Below are 15,745 nucleotides of genomic sequence, written 5' to 3' on the forward strand. Positions count from 1 at the left end.
TGTATGGTATAGTAAGTGGAAGCAACAATGTGAGTGATATAACAGAACACTAGATAAAGACAGCTTGCTCAGAGCCGCTATAAGTAATTCTTTTATATGTTTAAAATTAAAAGGCATTGGTTAGCACCAGGCCGGAATAAAGAGTATAAGAAGCACATACAAGATTCAAAGGGAATTATTTTAAGAGTGCATGCCCCCAAACGAACAGTTCATACCCTTTATATTGAACAATGTATACCCTGATCCACGTACATACCGACAATCATATTTAATGTAATGCACCCTATACTCCAAAAACTGATAAATAGCTTATGATCATCCCCACTTCCTCCCACCAAAGAATGCCCCCCAACTCAGAGCCAAATCTCAAACCACATTTCCAACAATAGCAACATTCACAATTGAATGTTGATGTACATTTGGAAATGTCAATAAAAACTATACCTTAATTTAACATTCACATTTGAGAATAGTCTTAACAGGAATGAATCGCCAATGAACTTGCACGAACCACAATCCCAAAACGTTACATGGTACTCAGGCACACTGCCCCCCACCCCTCCAGTTAGAGAGGAATACCCAGACACTGGTCACTTAAAGCTGTCATACTACTCCCACAGGCTGTTAGAACTTTATAGAAATCCCATCCTTTCATTGGGAGATAGCTGCGAGTGTAACATTTTCCATTTATGAAAGTCATGTACAAGCATAATTTCCAGTAGGTCACTAGGATTGTCTTTGCCGACAATAAAATGTAGTTTATTAATCTCTTCTCAACTTTATTGACGCCCATGAGAGGAATGTCCTCCAGGACTTAATCTAATTCTAGTTCCTTCAAATACTTTTGGTCAAAGAATGTGGGTCAATAGTGCCATTTTAGTGGCATCCATGCAATCATTTGGTGTAATTTCTGAAACTCATGTGTAAGACTTTGAAAGAGGTGATATACATTCTTGGAAGACCATCACTCTAGTTTGTATCTTAAAAGGAACATCAAGCGCCATTCTCCAGGCAGACGATAGTGTCCACTTTGAAGCTCCAATATATGGAATGGGAATTCTATCAAAGGATTTGATTTTGCTGTAAGGATGATCAATTACTTAAAAGTTCAAACTGTCTAAGGTTCAAACCTGCAATGTCGCAACATTCAGCAGAGGGCCTTTCCAAGTAAGGGAGCCGCAGGTCGGTAGTGCCCATCTGCTCACAGAACATATGGCAGTAATATGGATGAAATGCTACTTGACAGAATATTTTTAAATATAAGGTTACATTCCTGAAATGTTTATGAGATCTCATTATATTAAGCCAGACACACAGATACGTGAAAGATAAGGCCTACAAGAAGGGAAACAAGGGCAGCATTAAGTCAAATTTTAAATGGACAGGATGGACAAAAATGAAAAAGAAACAGAACAGGATTGAAAAAGTTATCTGCAGTAAAAAGCAGTGTAAAGAAATGTAATCAACAAGTGAGAAGGCAGACATAAAGGGCAAAGTAGTAGAGAGGAAGGACATGAAATTAATACTGCATGATTAGAGAAGGTGGGTGGATTATAAATATTCTAAAGTACTTAAAACCAATGTGAGATTAATAAAGTGTGATTTTGCTGAAGGCTACTTATTGAGCAGAAGTGAGAGATTCAGAATTATGTGAAGCTGAAACCAAAATATGTTAAAAAAGTTGGACAGGTCACTAAACAAACAACGTTTGATAGAGGAAGTATTTCTGTGGCATTCTTACTGATTAAAACGTCAATGGCCCTTTAAGACGCTGCCAGGCATGTAGAGACCTGGACCAACCTACTATTCTGACACGGAAATTATAAACAGAGGGCACTACAAATGTTTCTTCCAAAAGAGAGCAGAATCATGGTGTCCAGGCCTGGCCATTTGGTTGACAGGTTGGTCCCTGCAGGCAGCATGGAGGAATGCATAGTAGAGATATAGACAGTGTAATGATCAGACAGGGTTAAGAATTATCTGTCACCTATGACCAAAAGGCCCTGAGCCACAAAACCATGCGGAAATGAAAATGATAAGACATCAGCAGCTAAAGTTGAGTGCAATCGTTCCATGGGAGTTCATTCGGCATATGAGATCCACAAAGTAAAGTCTTATAGACCTTCCTGAGATACTGTAAACATGGCTCTGTCAAGCTGAGAACCCCTGGTCTTAATCTCATCCTGGAAACTATAGGCCAATTAGCCTAATAGATTCCCTCCAAAAGATCATGGGACAGCTTGAATTAAACAAGGTTCAGGATTGGGTTGATATACTATCTCCACTCCAGGCAGGTTTTCGGGTCTGTACCAGTACTATTGATCAGATATTTCGCTTCATGTTGCTATACTGGAAGACCATGGTCTTGGACAAGGGCAGCTTACATGCTGCCTTTGTGGACCTTAAGTCAGCCTTCGACCGTGTCCTAGCAAACTATGGGTAGTACTGCAAGATTTGGGGATGCCCCCCGTAATATTATCCTTCATTGCGAAATTCCATGAGGGTAATTACGCAAAAATCAGGTGGGGCTCACAGGGACAGACTACAAATCCCTTTTCTGTAGAAAAATGGGTGCGGCAAGGCTGCGCAATGGCACCAACACTTTTCTCTTTGTTCATCAATGGGATTGCAAAATTTCTGAAGCTACCCGCACTGATAACCCCGTCTTGGCCGGTGTGATGATCCTCATACTAATGTTCGCGGATGATACGTCGATTATCGCTATAACACTGAGCGGTCTACAATGAGCCCTGTTACTCTTTGAAGAGTTTTTCCATCTAAGGGGCTTGGAATTCAACATATCAAAAACAACATTTATGACTTTAAACCCCCATAGATCACTCAGAGGATGTATACTGCTGAATAAGCAGCCCTTACAACAGGTAAATGACTTCACATATCTAGGGGTTATTTTGCAGAAAGTCATGAGGTGGAACTGGCAACTTGCAATGTCCACATTGAAGCATCGACAACTGGCTGGAACCCTACAAACGGAGTTTAATGCATCTCTAACTAAACCAGTTAACCCAGTATTGCAAATATATAATACAAAGGTTGTCAGTTCCGCTTTATTTAGGGCGGAGCTCTGGGGGTTTGAGAACCTCTCTAAACTAACTACAGCATCAAATAGGTTCCTACATATAATTACTAACCTGCAAAGTTCCCCAGTACGTCCATTGCTATGACCTAGGAAGCACGTCTCTGGCCGATATAGCCAGATTGAGCCCCTTGTTATATTGGCAGAGAATCTGGAGAACACCGGAATTGACACCTTATTCTGCGGGCCTTAAGGATTTAATTAGAGCAGACTGCCATAAAAAAATCAAATGGCTGCAGGAACTTAGAATCATCTTAACAAGTATTGGTATGGCAATACTATGGGAGAATCCAGCAAGTACTACGTTTCCTCCGAAAGCGCCGTTGAAAAAAAGGTATTGGGGTTGGGTGACAGAAAACATCTACAGGAGTAGTGATTCTTCATCACTTACAGGGCACTTCTCCAAAACTGGAACCATACTGGAACATCATAACCAAGCCACATGATAGAAAGCTATATTTTCAACTAAGAGTTGGCTCACTACCAGTAAGGTTGTTTACAGCAAGATGGGATTTACTAGGCGACACCTCTTGTCCCATTTGCCATGCACATTTGGAGTCCATGGCCCACCTGTTATTTGTCTGTCCAGCTTACATTGCCCCGCGTCGTATGTGGCTGTCCCCGATTTGCAAATCTCTGGGAACTAGAAGGAATCACGTTGCTCTCAGGTGCCATTATTTCCGAGCGCAGTAATCTATTTTTCATTGCCCTGGCAAAAGTCTTGGGATGGGCATGGCCCATTAGATCTCGGGCAATTTCTGTAGGGTAGAGATCTGTAATTGCTTCAAGGTTATTAGTCTTTCACATGAACTTCAGACCCACTTTCCATTTATTAACGCTAAGAGATTGCATGGTAAGGGACTGACATGAAGTTAATGAACTAGTCTGGAAAAGCGTAGTAAGTTCCACGAGGAATCTTAAATGCATTTTGTATGTATAGGTATTTTAAAGTCTGATGCTTTCTAACTGACTTATGGATTTTACAGTTTTAACGGAAGGTTCCTTTTAAATCCTTTGTTAATGATGGATTATGATTTTATATTTTGTATCTTTGCTTTGATGACTAAATTGTTGAATAAAGCGAATATGACTGACTGAATAATTTTCCAGCTGACAGCAATTACATTGTTTAAAGGTAGCTATTATCCTGGAGTAGGAGCTAGCATGCATACTCTTAAGACATGCCCAACCAAGGCAGCCTTTATCCCTGTGCCCAAAAAGAGAGGATGTCCAGGGTCGAAGGGTGCTGTTGCTCTATCTTTGGGGCCCTATTCTTATCCTGTGGTCCTTAATAAGACTAATAGGTCTAGAGAGTTAATCAAAATTAAAGAGAGCCCAAATGAAGAGGAAAAGCTATGGATATGTTGCTAAGACAGTCAAAAACCTTAGAGACATAGCTGTGAACATGTTGCACACTTTATTGGTACACACAGGAGATAACACGGAAAAGATGTTTCCTAAGAAAGAAGTACACAGCTGATTGGCTAGGTAAGGAAGGGTATGTATGGCTCTGGAGTACAGGAGAAGCAGGCTAACTAGATGTGTGGACTTATTAGCAATGTCTGTATAAGGATTAAATTAACCACATGAACGGAGGGACCCCGTTCAGGAGACAGACATTGGAGATGACATACTCACAGGGCTGAAGGTTTGTTATTGGGTTTGTCGTCATTATCGAAAACCTGATGGTGTTCTTCAAAAGAGGAATTTTACATTACTTCTTCCCACTATGTTGCCCCACTTTGGCCACAGGGAGAATTTATAAATATTGATAAGAATTTTGAAGTGCTGCTTAGGGAAAACAGAGCGCAAGAGAGCTGCTACGGTGCTTTTTATTTAAGGCTCCCTACCTTACCTACAAATGAACTTCACAGAGGGTTTTCATGAGCAGTCTAATATGACATGAGAACAGGGGATCACTGAAATAATATCTACAGCCAAAATATCGAGTTGCCATAATATCGATGCCAAAATATCGAGGGACATAATATCGACTTTCTATCTTCACTAAGGTAAGTACAAAAATATCGAGTTTAAAATATCGAGTGTTAAAAATATAGACTGTCAAAATATCGTTTTTTTAATGTCTTTAAAATAAGTTAAAACGAGTATAATATTAAATATATTTAATATAAACATAGTTAAAATTATTAAATAAATGTAACATCATTACATAATTAATGTAACTTTAAAAATTAATAATAATAATACATATATATTTAAATATATGTTATTAATAAAACATATAGATTATATTTACCATAGCATAGCAAAAGGTTTAAATTTAATGTAACCACTCCAGTGGGTGCTACATTAAAGAGATCGTTGGATAGCGTAGGGGTAAAAATTACTATTCCCACTCCAGTGGGTGCAACAGTAGGGAAAGCGTTGGATAGCGTAGGGGTATAAATTACTATTCCCACTCCAGTGGGTGCTACAGTAGGGAAACCGTTGGATAGTGTAGGGGTAAAAATTACTATTTCCACTCCAATGGGTGCTACAGTATGGAAAGCGTTGGATAGCGTAGGGGTAAAAATTACTATTCCCACTCCAAAGAGTGCAACAGTAGGGAAAGCGTTGGATAGCGTAGGGGTAAAAATTACTATTCCCACTCCAGTGGGTGCTACAGTAGGGAAAGCGTTGGATAGCGTAGAGGTAAAAATTACTATTTCCACTCCAGTGAGTGCTACAGTATGGGAAGCGTTGGATAGCGTAGGGGTAAAAATTACTATTCCCACTCCAGTGGGTGCAACAGTAGGGAAAGCGTTGGATAGCGTAGGGGTAAAAATTACTATTCCCAATTAATTATTTTAAATTAATTACCAATTATATTTTAATTATTTACCAATTAATAATTAATTTAAAACTATAAATAATTTACATAATTATTTATTTAAAATTATATTACTTCCCACCCTATTCCCCTATAAACACACAACCCACTACAGAAAATAAATTACAAAAATTTAATTATTTATCAATTATTTATTTTTAATTAATTACCAATTATATTTTCATTAATTACCAATTATTATTTAATTAACAATTAGATTAAATTTACATAATTAATTAATTATAATTAAATTACTTCTCACCCTATCCTCTGTAAACACACAACCCGCTACAGAAAATCAATTACTAAAAATTAATTAATCAATTATTCATTTTAAATTAATTAACAATTATGTTTTAATTAATTACCAAATATTATTTAATTAACAATTAGATTAAATTTACATAATTAATTATTTATAGTTAAATTACTTCCCACCCTATTCCCCTATAAACCCACAACCCGCTACAGATTTATATTACACAAATATTATTAAATATTAATAACTTACCTTATTTTCGATATTTTTGTTGTCTATATTTTATCTAGTCTATATTATGTCTAGTCTATATTTTTGATTCGATATTTTGGCTATTCTAGTCGATATTTTTGTTGTCTATATTTTGTCTAGTCTATATTTTGTCCAGTCTATATTTTTTACTCGATATTTTGTCCAATCGATATTTTGGAATCGATATTATGTCTGTTTACCGAGAACAGGTATTCATTTAGGTAACATGTTTTGCTCCCAGCCTAGCTATTCCTGAAATAGCCTTCAAGACTCGAAAATGACAAAACGCCAAAGACCTAAAGAAACAACTGCATTATTGCTCTACAAACCTCTCATATATACAAGAAACCTCTTAAGACCACTCACCAGCCAACAGCCAAGGAGTGAATCACGTTTTGTCTAAGTTAACATCTGTACTCATGACATAATCAGGCTCGACTGTGGTGGGAAATATTCTGTGAAGATCAATAAAACTATTGGAAGGTTTTATATAAACTGAACTTATGACCTGTTTTTACTGCTATGAAGAGAATATCAGAATGTCAGTGGTAATATCAGAATGCTTTTCCAGGTTTCCCATGATAGGAGGCCCAAATCCAGTAGAGCTGAGATGTAGGCACCTATGACAGAACACAAAGGGGAACATAAACTACTATTATAAGAAGTCTTAGCCCACCAAACCAACCACTGACATTGCAAAACAGAATGCCAAGAAATACTGACTCTGGGTGGTACGCACATTGAGGTGAGGTAACCTTCCAGATATCCAGCTGTAAACATGATCTCTTCATTGCTTCTGTCTTCGGACCCATAACCAGCACGTATCTCCAGAACTCCCCACCCTGTGGACTGAATGGTGTCGTTGTAGAAACCATAGGCATCTCCGTTTCTGTCTAGCACATCTTTCACCAGTGCTGTTTGAGTGTCTCTCATCCAGTACACTGTGGCAAAGCGAACTCCTGCAACAAGGGACAGCATCTTAGTTGGCTGGAATTTTGAATTACAAATTTACAAGTAGAAGTAGTAATAATGCGATTGGGTGAGTATTTTGCAGCAGTTTCGATTGTTATTTTAAACAGACTACCATGACATTATCAATAAAATATAACTCCACTCGTAAATAACAAATGCATTCTCACTCAGGTCAGATTCAGGTCAATCTCAGTCAGATAAAACTTTATTAATCTGCAAGGCCATAAAAGATGCACAGCGCAAATTACATACACAACCTGTTAATTCAAATGTACAGCACAAACTTTTAAAGGACTCCGGTCGAGCACAACTCATTGGCACATCTTTCCTGATCTTAATAGACGCACAAATTTAACTGATTAAGGTATGGCAAAGAAATTCAGAGGATAAACATTCTAATCACTAGTATATGCAGTAGACCTTTGTATTCTCTACAATTCCTATGTTACTCTTGAGTATATCCACTCGTATCTCTTCCTTCCGTGACTTTACTATTTGTACATTTGCAATTTTTCTTTCTGTTTGTATCTCTTCCTTGTGTGACTTTACATCTTGTACATTTGCAATTGTTTTCTGTTTGTATCTTATATGTAACGCATGTAATCCTTAGTCCTTATGTTCTGCAACTGGTTCTTATGTAAAGCGCTCTGACACCTTCGGGTAAAGTTCGCGCAATATAAAATCGCATTAAATAAATAAAATAAATAAATAAATGACTGAGACTGTTTAGCGGAACGACCACCAACCAAACGTAAAATGGGGCATACAGAATTTTCCCGGAGACGGAATAAAAACTACACAAAAACATAAAATGTAAACACGATTTCTGACTAGTATTGTTACAAGTACAGCACAAGAGGTATGGAAACCATCTTCTTATAAAGGATGAGCTATCCAAAAACGGACAGGATTTAACTTAAAATGTGCAACAAAAAAAACGGTTCTCCGGGTTAGGTACCCATTCCAGAAAAGATCCAGATTGAACTGAAAAGGCGATCTCCATGTGGTAACCCTCCGTGCTATATCTGAGAATTTTGTTTGAGCAATTTATATTACTGTTGCCAAAAAAAAAAAAAGTTTGAACCAAGCCTTTTGAGTTACTGTCAATTTCATTACGCCAATAAAAAAAGTTGTGGCACACCCAAACCTATAAGAGAAGTTTTAACACAGGTCAGCCAGGGGATATTTTGGTCATAACCTAAGACAAGACAGGAAAAATTAGTGTGAAGTGAATTTCAGAGTTTAACCCAAAGTTGAAAGGGGGCTAATTTGATTGTGTCCTCAAAGTATGGCAGATTTATTTAGAAGGACACATAGGAACTGCAATAATATCTTTCCGGTGGTCCAAAATATCCCATGTAGCACATCTGACGCAATTGATGCTGTCCACATAGCTGAGAAAACCCCACGAGCGTTGGAGAAAAAAAAAGAGAAGACTGTGGCTACACGAAAGGACAACGCAAATATGCAAAAAAATCCTCTTACAGTCAGTTATATGCAGGAAGTTGACCTAGAGACTCAGTGGGGGGAGATGGTGGAGGCCCATGAACTAAATAAGGAAAGCGGAGAGCAAGGATCAATATTAGATCCAACGCAAAACCAAGAGAATGGTCTAGAAGTGGGAGTGGAGGAGATGGAGGCAGCCACTCCGCGGGATATAAATGATGCAGGGGTTCTAAGAACTGAAACTCTGATCCAGGAGCTCACAGCAAGCAGTGGTCCGAGTGGTGTGGAGGATAATCTAGATATACCGGACCATTTTTACTCAGTCACTGACGGATCTGAGGATACCCCATCTGGGTCAGGCGAGGGAGAGAACCTAACAGACGCAAGCCTCGGCTCTAGCTCAGGGAATAGTAGAGCCTCCCCCAATGAGAGGGATACAGTCACCAGGAGAAAAAGGTTGTCAAGGCGACAAAGAGATACGCAGTCACAAGAGAAAACATCCAGTGGGCAACGACGTATCAGTGGAGCCAACAACGCAAACACCTTAAAGTGGGACTACTCCGCCACGCGGGGCATCTATCCGGAACATATGCTACAGGATGGTACAGCCGGGTCAGGAGCCGAGATCCCCCCCATTGCAGCAGATACTGGACTCAATAAAGCAGTTGCAAGAAGCAACAAAGATTGAGGGGAAGAAAAACCGATTGGCAACCAAGAACCTGCAATGCTCAGTTAAAAAAGTGGCTAAGATTTGCGCAGACACATAAACAAGGGTATCTCATCTTGAGGATCGCACAAGCACCTTGGAAGATCAGCAAGTAAATGATACAGCCAAAGTAAAGGGACATGAGCAGCAACTAACTGACATCCAATGGAAACTGGAAGATCTGGAGAATCGCCAGCGGCGAAATAATCTTAGGATCCTGGGCATAGAGGAAGGAAAGGAAGGGGATGACGTGAGAGCCTATGTACTGAAGCTATTGAACGGCGCATTCCCGGAACTGAGCCACTGGGATTGGGATAGGGAAGTCCAACGAGTGCATAGATTTCCCATGACCATGAAGAAAAATCCAACCCCAACCCAGGGAGGAACCCAGAAACAGCAGAGGCCCCGAGCGATTTTGATATTTTTCGGGAATTTTTTACTGCGGGAGGAAATTTACGCCAAAGCCAGACCAAATGCAAAGCGGTCATTTGATGACCAATCTTTTTTCACAACCCCGGACTACTGTCATACGACAGTTGAAAGGCGATGGAGAATGAGAGAACTATTGGAACCATGCCATCAAATGGGACTACAGGCATATCTAATGAATCTAGGTTGAAGATTATATATAAATCCACGGTCAGGGTTTTCACCTCCAAAGTACAAGCAAAGGCATATATAGACACACTAAAAGCAAGTGGCCCAGTAAATACTACAGCATGATCCCCTTTTTTTTTTTTTAGGGCATGAAAATTGAGAAACAAATGGATGCATAATACATAATGCCAGGGTCACTTATGCACACAGCTGAGAAGCACGGATGTGGTGGGGGGGGGGGAAGGTGAATAATGTATAGCACAATAGTATAGCACACCAGAAGCATATACAGAAGGACGCAGGGCTGAGGGAGACTGGTAGTCAGACACCATCACAGAGACTTTAGGTCTACTTGCCTCAGCAGGAGGGAGGGGGTAGGGGGGGGGGGGGGAAAGGGGAAAAAAAATCATCATCATCAAGAAAACATATAGAGGAGGGGGGGAAGAGGGAAGGGGGAAAAGGAAAATGGGGGAAAAATGTAATTTTTTTTATGCGGATAGTCACAATTAATATATGTGGTTTGAATGACGCCAGAAAACGAAGAGAGATGAAGGAATATCTAAGATCAGTACAGGCAGATATTGTATGTATACAAGAAACCCATATTGAGATATCTCGCAAATTTCTGCTAGAACAGCTTGGATACCAGTTATTAACATGTACCACACAAGGGCAAAGGTCGCGTGGGGTGGCAATATTGGCACGGGGCAGGATCATAACAGTAAAAAAGCAAAAAGCAGATCCATATGGCCAATGGGCTATGATTGAATGCAAAGTATATGGATCTAGCTTTACTCTTTGCTCTATCTATGCTCCAATAGCAGACGACCCAGAGACCCTAGACCATGTTAATGTAGAACTGGCAAATTGGCCCATACCCATCATAGTCTGTGGCGATCTGAATATCAATGGGCTTCATGGGCTGTAGAAAAACGATCCTGCTAGGTTCTCGGGCCGAAAAAAGAGAAGTCACAGGGCTCTAATACAAATGATGCAAGACAACGGACTTGTCGATGCATGGGAACAACAAAATACTGGTGGAGGAGGGAGTACATAATACTCCGTGCCACATAAATCTCTTGCCAGGCTGGATTATTTTCTGATCTCACCTGCATTGATACTAGTATCAAGATAAGAAAGCTACCACGGGTGATGTCAGATCATAATCCTTTGGTCCTGGATATCTCTGTTACAAATCAGCAAATGGAAAAATTTAGTTGGCCCTTCGAGAGAGCCTTGCTATACGATCCCAAGTATGTAGCGCAGATGGACTGCTGGTTAAAAGAATTTTTAAGACTGAATAGAGGCTCCGCTTCTCCCGCAACAGTCTGGGATACCATGAAGGCTGGCATAAGGGGGGAAACTATTAGTTTCTCTATGAAGAGAATTAAGACAGAAAAGGAGGAAATAGAGAGAAAGCTAAGGGTAATAGCTGACATTGAAGAAGAACTAACGGAAGCAATTAGAGCCAAACATGATGTAACAGAGACATTACAAAAACTGGGAATAGCAAAGGCACTTGTAGGCGAGGCATTCGCAGTTAAAGCAGCAGGAAAGTACATGGCATGGAAGCAGGAACAGTACGAGTATAGTGAAAAGATTGGTCGTATACTAGCCATTAGAACCCGACTGGCGGCAACAAAAGGGGAAATTTTACAAATTATTTCAGAGGGAGGGCTATCAGCCACCACACCAAAAGGGATTTGTTCAATCTTTCAGGATTTTTATCAGAATTTATATAATCCTGACACTGATGCAGATAGTGGGGAGATAGAAAGCTATTTAGAAAATGCACAAGTCGAGAAGTTGACAGCAGCGGATAAAGCAAGGTTGGAAATGGTTTTCACAATAGAAGAAATACAAATAGCAATCAAAGATCTACCCGCTGGAAAAGTTGTGGGCCCTGATCTTATCCCGCTGGAATTTTACAAAATTTTCTTACCCAGCTTTGCAGAGGATCTCTATCAGCTTATGGGGTCAATACAGAAAGGAGCAACACCTCCAGAGTCTTGGGGGGAGGCAACAATGGTGGTATTCCCGAAAAAAAATAAACCTCCAACAGAACCTGGGTCCTATAGGCCTATAAGCCTGATGAACAGTGATACAAAGGTTTATTCTAAGATCTTGGCCAACAGATTAAGTTCAGTCATAGGCAAAATTATATCCCCTAGACAACACGGGTTCATCCCGGGTAGAGGCACGGCAGATCACATTAGGAGAGTGTGCACGATGTTTGATGGGGCGGCAGCCTCACGAGACCCTATGGCTTTAATATTGCTAGATGCCGAAAAAGCATTTGATAGGGTCTCGTGGGGCTTCCTTTGGACGGCATTGGCTAAGGCAAACATTGGCGATGTCTGCATCAAAGCGTTAAGTGCCCTATATAAAGACCCGACGATAAGACTCAGGATAATGGGAGAACAGAGTGGGATTATAAATATTGGACGAGGAACAAGACAAGGGTGCCCCTGCTCCCCGTTGCTCTTCGCCTTCTACATAGATGCTTTCATCAGAAAGTTAGAGTCAAATGTGAATATTAAACCAATCTTGCTGAATGGATTCGAAACTAAAATTTTAGGGTATGCTGACGATTTGGCTGTAACATCTGCTGAGCCGGCTACAGCAATATTGGAAAAAGAAAGAGAAGCAAATTTATATGGGGCACTGTCGGGTTATAAACTAAATCAAAGCAAAACTCAAATTGTAATTAATAAAAAAATAACTATGGCAGATCAAAGAATAACGGAATCTGCAGCTTATCTAGGTATAACGATAACCTCAGATCTCTCTAAGATAGTCGAAATGAACTTGGGACCGCTGATTAAAAAGGCCAAAAAGGATCTAGACAGATTAAATAATCTGCATTTAACAATAATAGGCTGCTGCAATTTAATAAAAATGATATTTCTGCCTAAGATACTATATCTGTTTCGAACCATTCCGCTGAAATTTAACAACAAATGGTTCGGTGAAATAGAGGGAGTTGTAAACCGCTTTATATGGGCCAAGGGCAATACACGGCGAGCACTAAAATTCCTGTCATTACCAAGGGAACGAGGAGGCCTTGCGCTCCCAGACTTCAAGGCTTACTACTGGGCGGCTGTCCTGCAGTACTTCAGAGGGTTAGTGGGGGGGAATATGGAGGACCAATGGAGAGGGGGGGATAGTATCCCTGACACATATGAGTTATTAATCAAGGGATCTAACAAGTGGCTCCTTACATTGGATCAGCAATATCAATTTGGTCTGCCCTTAGGAAGAAAATAAAAATGGGGAGAATGAATTACTATACGCCTTTATTTAAGAAGCAACTTTTACCAACGATATTCCATGATCAAGTAATGAAGAAATGGGACACATTGGGTGTAAAAACTATTGGCGATCTCATAGATACGACAGGCCTTATGACATTTGAGTATTTACAGCAGCTATATAACTTAGATCGTAGAGACTTTTTCAAGTATTTACAAATCAGATCAGCCTTGACAAAAAAACAGGGAGGGGATATTAATTATAAGAGAGAGGAAATCATGGAATTTTTAAGAGATAAAAAGGGGTGCTCGATATCCCAGATCTACGGGGAATTGAATCAGCTCAAGGAGAATGACTGCGGAAGAGTTGTATTGAAATGGAATACTAAGCTAAACCTAACTGGCAATGAAGTCGAAAAATCATTTCAACTATTAAACTCAGTGCTAAAAGTAACCAACTTACAAGCTCAGCAATACAAGACCCTGTTTGAGCTCTACTATACACCGCACAGAATCGCTCAATGGGGCGGAACAACGGGGATTGTCTGCCCTAGATGCCAAGCTTCACAGGCAGACACTATACATATGTTTGCGGCATGTCCTGCCCTAGACTTATTTAAAAGCTCAATAGAGAAATTCCTTGATCGAGAACTAGGGATTAAAATCAATATAACAAACGAAGTAATGGTTCTAGGGGTCACTAGGGATGATGTAGAAATACCTGAATATGAATTCATATATTTAGCAATGGCATTAAGCCGGTTATGTGTCGCAACAATGTGGAAAGACGAAAATCCGCCAACATTTCAACAATGGTTATCGCGGTTGTTAGCGATATATGTATTAGAAAAAGCGATGTACGATAAAAAGGGTCGGAAGATAAAGCAACTGGGGAATAGGTTATGGGCTCCTATAATTGATTGGAAACAAAAGTTGGAAAATGACTAAAGAAGTGTATAATTTCCCCTTTATTCTCTCTTTCACCTTTTCTGTAGTCTAATAGCAAGTGGATAATTTGTTTAGTTTCTCATTTTATTATGAAGAGATATATTGTATGTATCCTTTTTTTTTTTCCTACTCATTTAAGATTGTGATCCATAAACTGACGGAAATAATATGAAAGATGAAATGCTTTATGTTTGATGATGATGAATAAAAAAAAATAAAAAATAAAAAAGGAACTGCAATATTATGAAAAGAAATGTATTCCTACAGTTTGTAAACGGATAGAATGTATATACCCCCACACACCTGCCCAATAGGTGCCAAAAGATTGACACTTGGTTTTATATAAAGAAGTTAAGTCCCTTATTGGTTTGCGTTTGAGTTTTCTGGCTAACAAGAAAATTGCATCAATCACATTAACAATTTTGAGCGCCCTTTGAGCCAATAACATGTCCCAGTTAAAATGGACTTATATTAGGATCCCCAAATAATTACAATTGAAAACTTTCACAATAGTGGTCTCATCCATTACAAATCTGCGTGAGCGGGTGTTCCTGGGGCCACAGGTTGTAGTAAAAGATTTGGCATGATTGACCTTTATGCCTAAATTGGTCATAAAAGCATTCAATAAAAGTTGCAACCCATTAGCAAGACGAGACAACAGCACTGCATCATCAGCGTTTATTAACACTGGCACAAACCTATCTCCGACGTTAGGCAAATCTTTAACATTTGATTGTAAAAACCCCTCCAGAAAATTAATGTAAAAAAGAAATAGAAAAGGGGCCCAAATGCATCCCTTTCTCACCCCCTTGGTAACCTTTTTTTTTGGAAGACCTTTATTGCACATTATTCATATACACAGCGGTGTGCCTACAACCCACTGCTAGGGCCGGCCGCAATCAGTGTACCATACGAGTCATATGAGCTTTACAATGTACGCCAGCAGCACACATGCAGGAACCAGAAAGTTACAGCTCACGAAGGCACCACAGTTGATCCAGATGCAATGTTCATAGCACACCCGTAGATTGTGGCCGTATCGCCCCCATGTGATCTCGGCCTAATTTTCAGTTTTTCTCAAATAAAAGTAAACATCAACAAATCCCAACCCCCCCCCTCCCTCCTGATCTTGGTTTCAGTGTGTAGTCCAAGTCCTGTAGGCATAGTGTGAAAGAGGCAGCCAAATCAATAGATGTCTAGTAGAGCAACCCCGGGGTAGGGAACCTTCACCCATAACCTGTAGCCATTATGAAGCCGTCGCGAGGCTCTGCAAGGCAGTCATGCCACGCCAATCTTGCAACCCACTTCAATCCCCCTGTTAGGCCCGCTGCGCGAATACCCTACACAAGTCATAGTTCAATCATATTACCCTCACACAGGAACT

At 39.8% G+C, this 15,745-nt stretch overlaps 1 protein-coding gene across 2 annotated transcripts in view; it reads right to left on the reverse strand.

Moving 5' to 3' along the window:
* PLBD1 (phospholipase B domain containing 1) overlaps positions 1 to 15,745 on the reverse strand; it is a 259,209-nt gene that overhangs the window by 189,924 nt on the left and 53,540 nt on the right. Inside the window, exon 2 of one of the 2 annotated variants that reach the window (XM_086957557.1) lies at positions 7,181 to 7,400. In XM_086957557.1, coding sequence (XP_086813683.1) covers positions 7,181 to 7,400 — 220 coding nt within the window. Of the gene's footprint in view, positions 1 to 7,164; positions 7,401 to 15,745 lie in introns of both variants that reach the window. The other variant, XM_086957567.1, reaches the window with a different exon arrangement.

Source organism: Lissotriton vulgaris, chromosome 1_1, assembly GCF_964263255.1.
Source record: "Lissotriton vulgaris chromosome 1_1, aLisVul1.2, whole genome shotgun sequence".
Lineage (NCBI taxonomy): Eukaryota > Metazoa > Chordata > Amphibia > Caudata > Salamandridae > Lissotriton > Lissotriton vulgaris.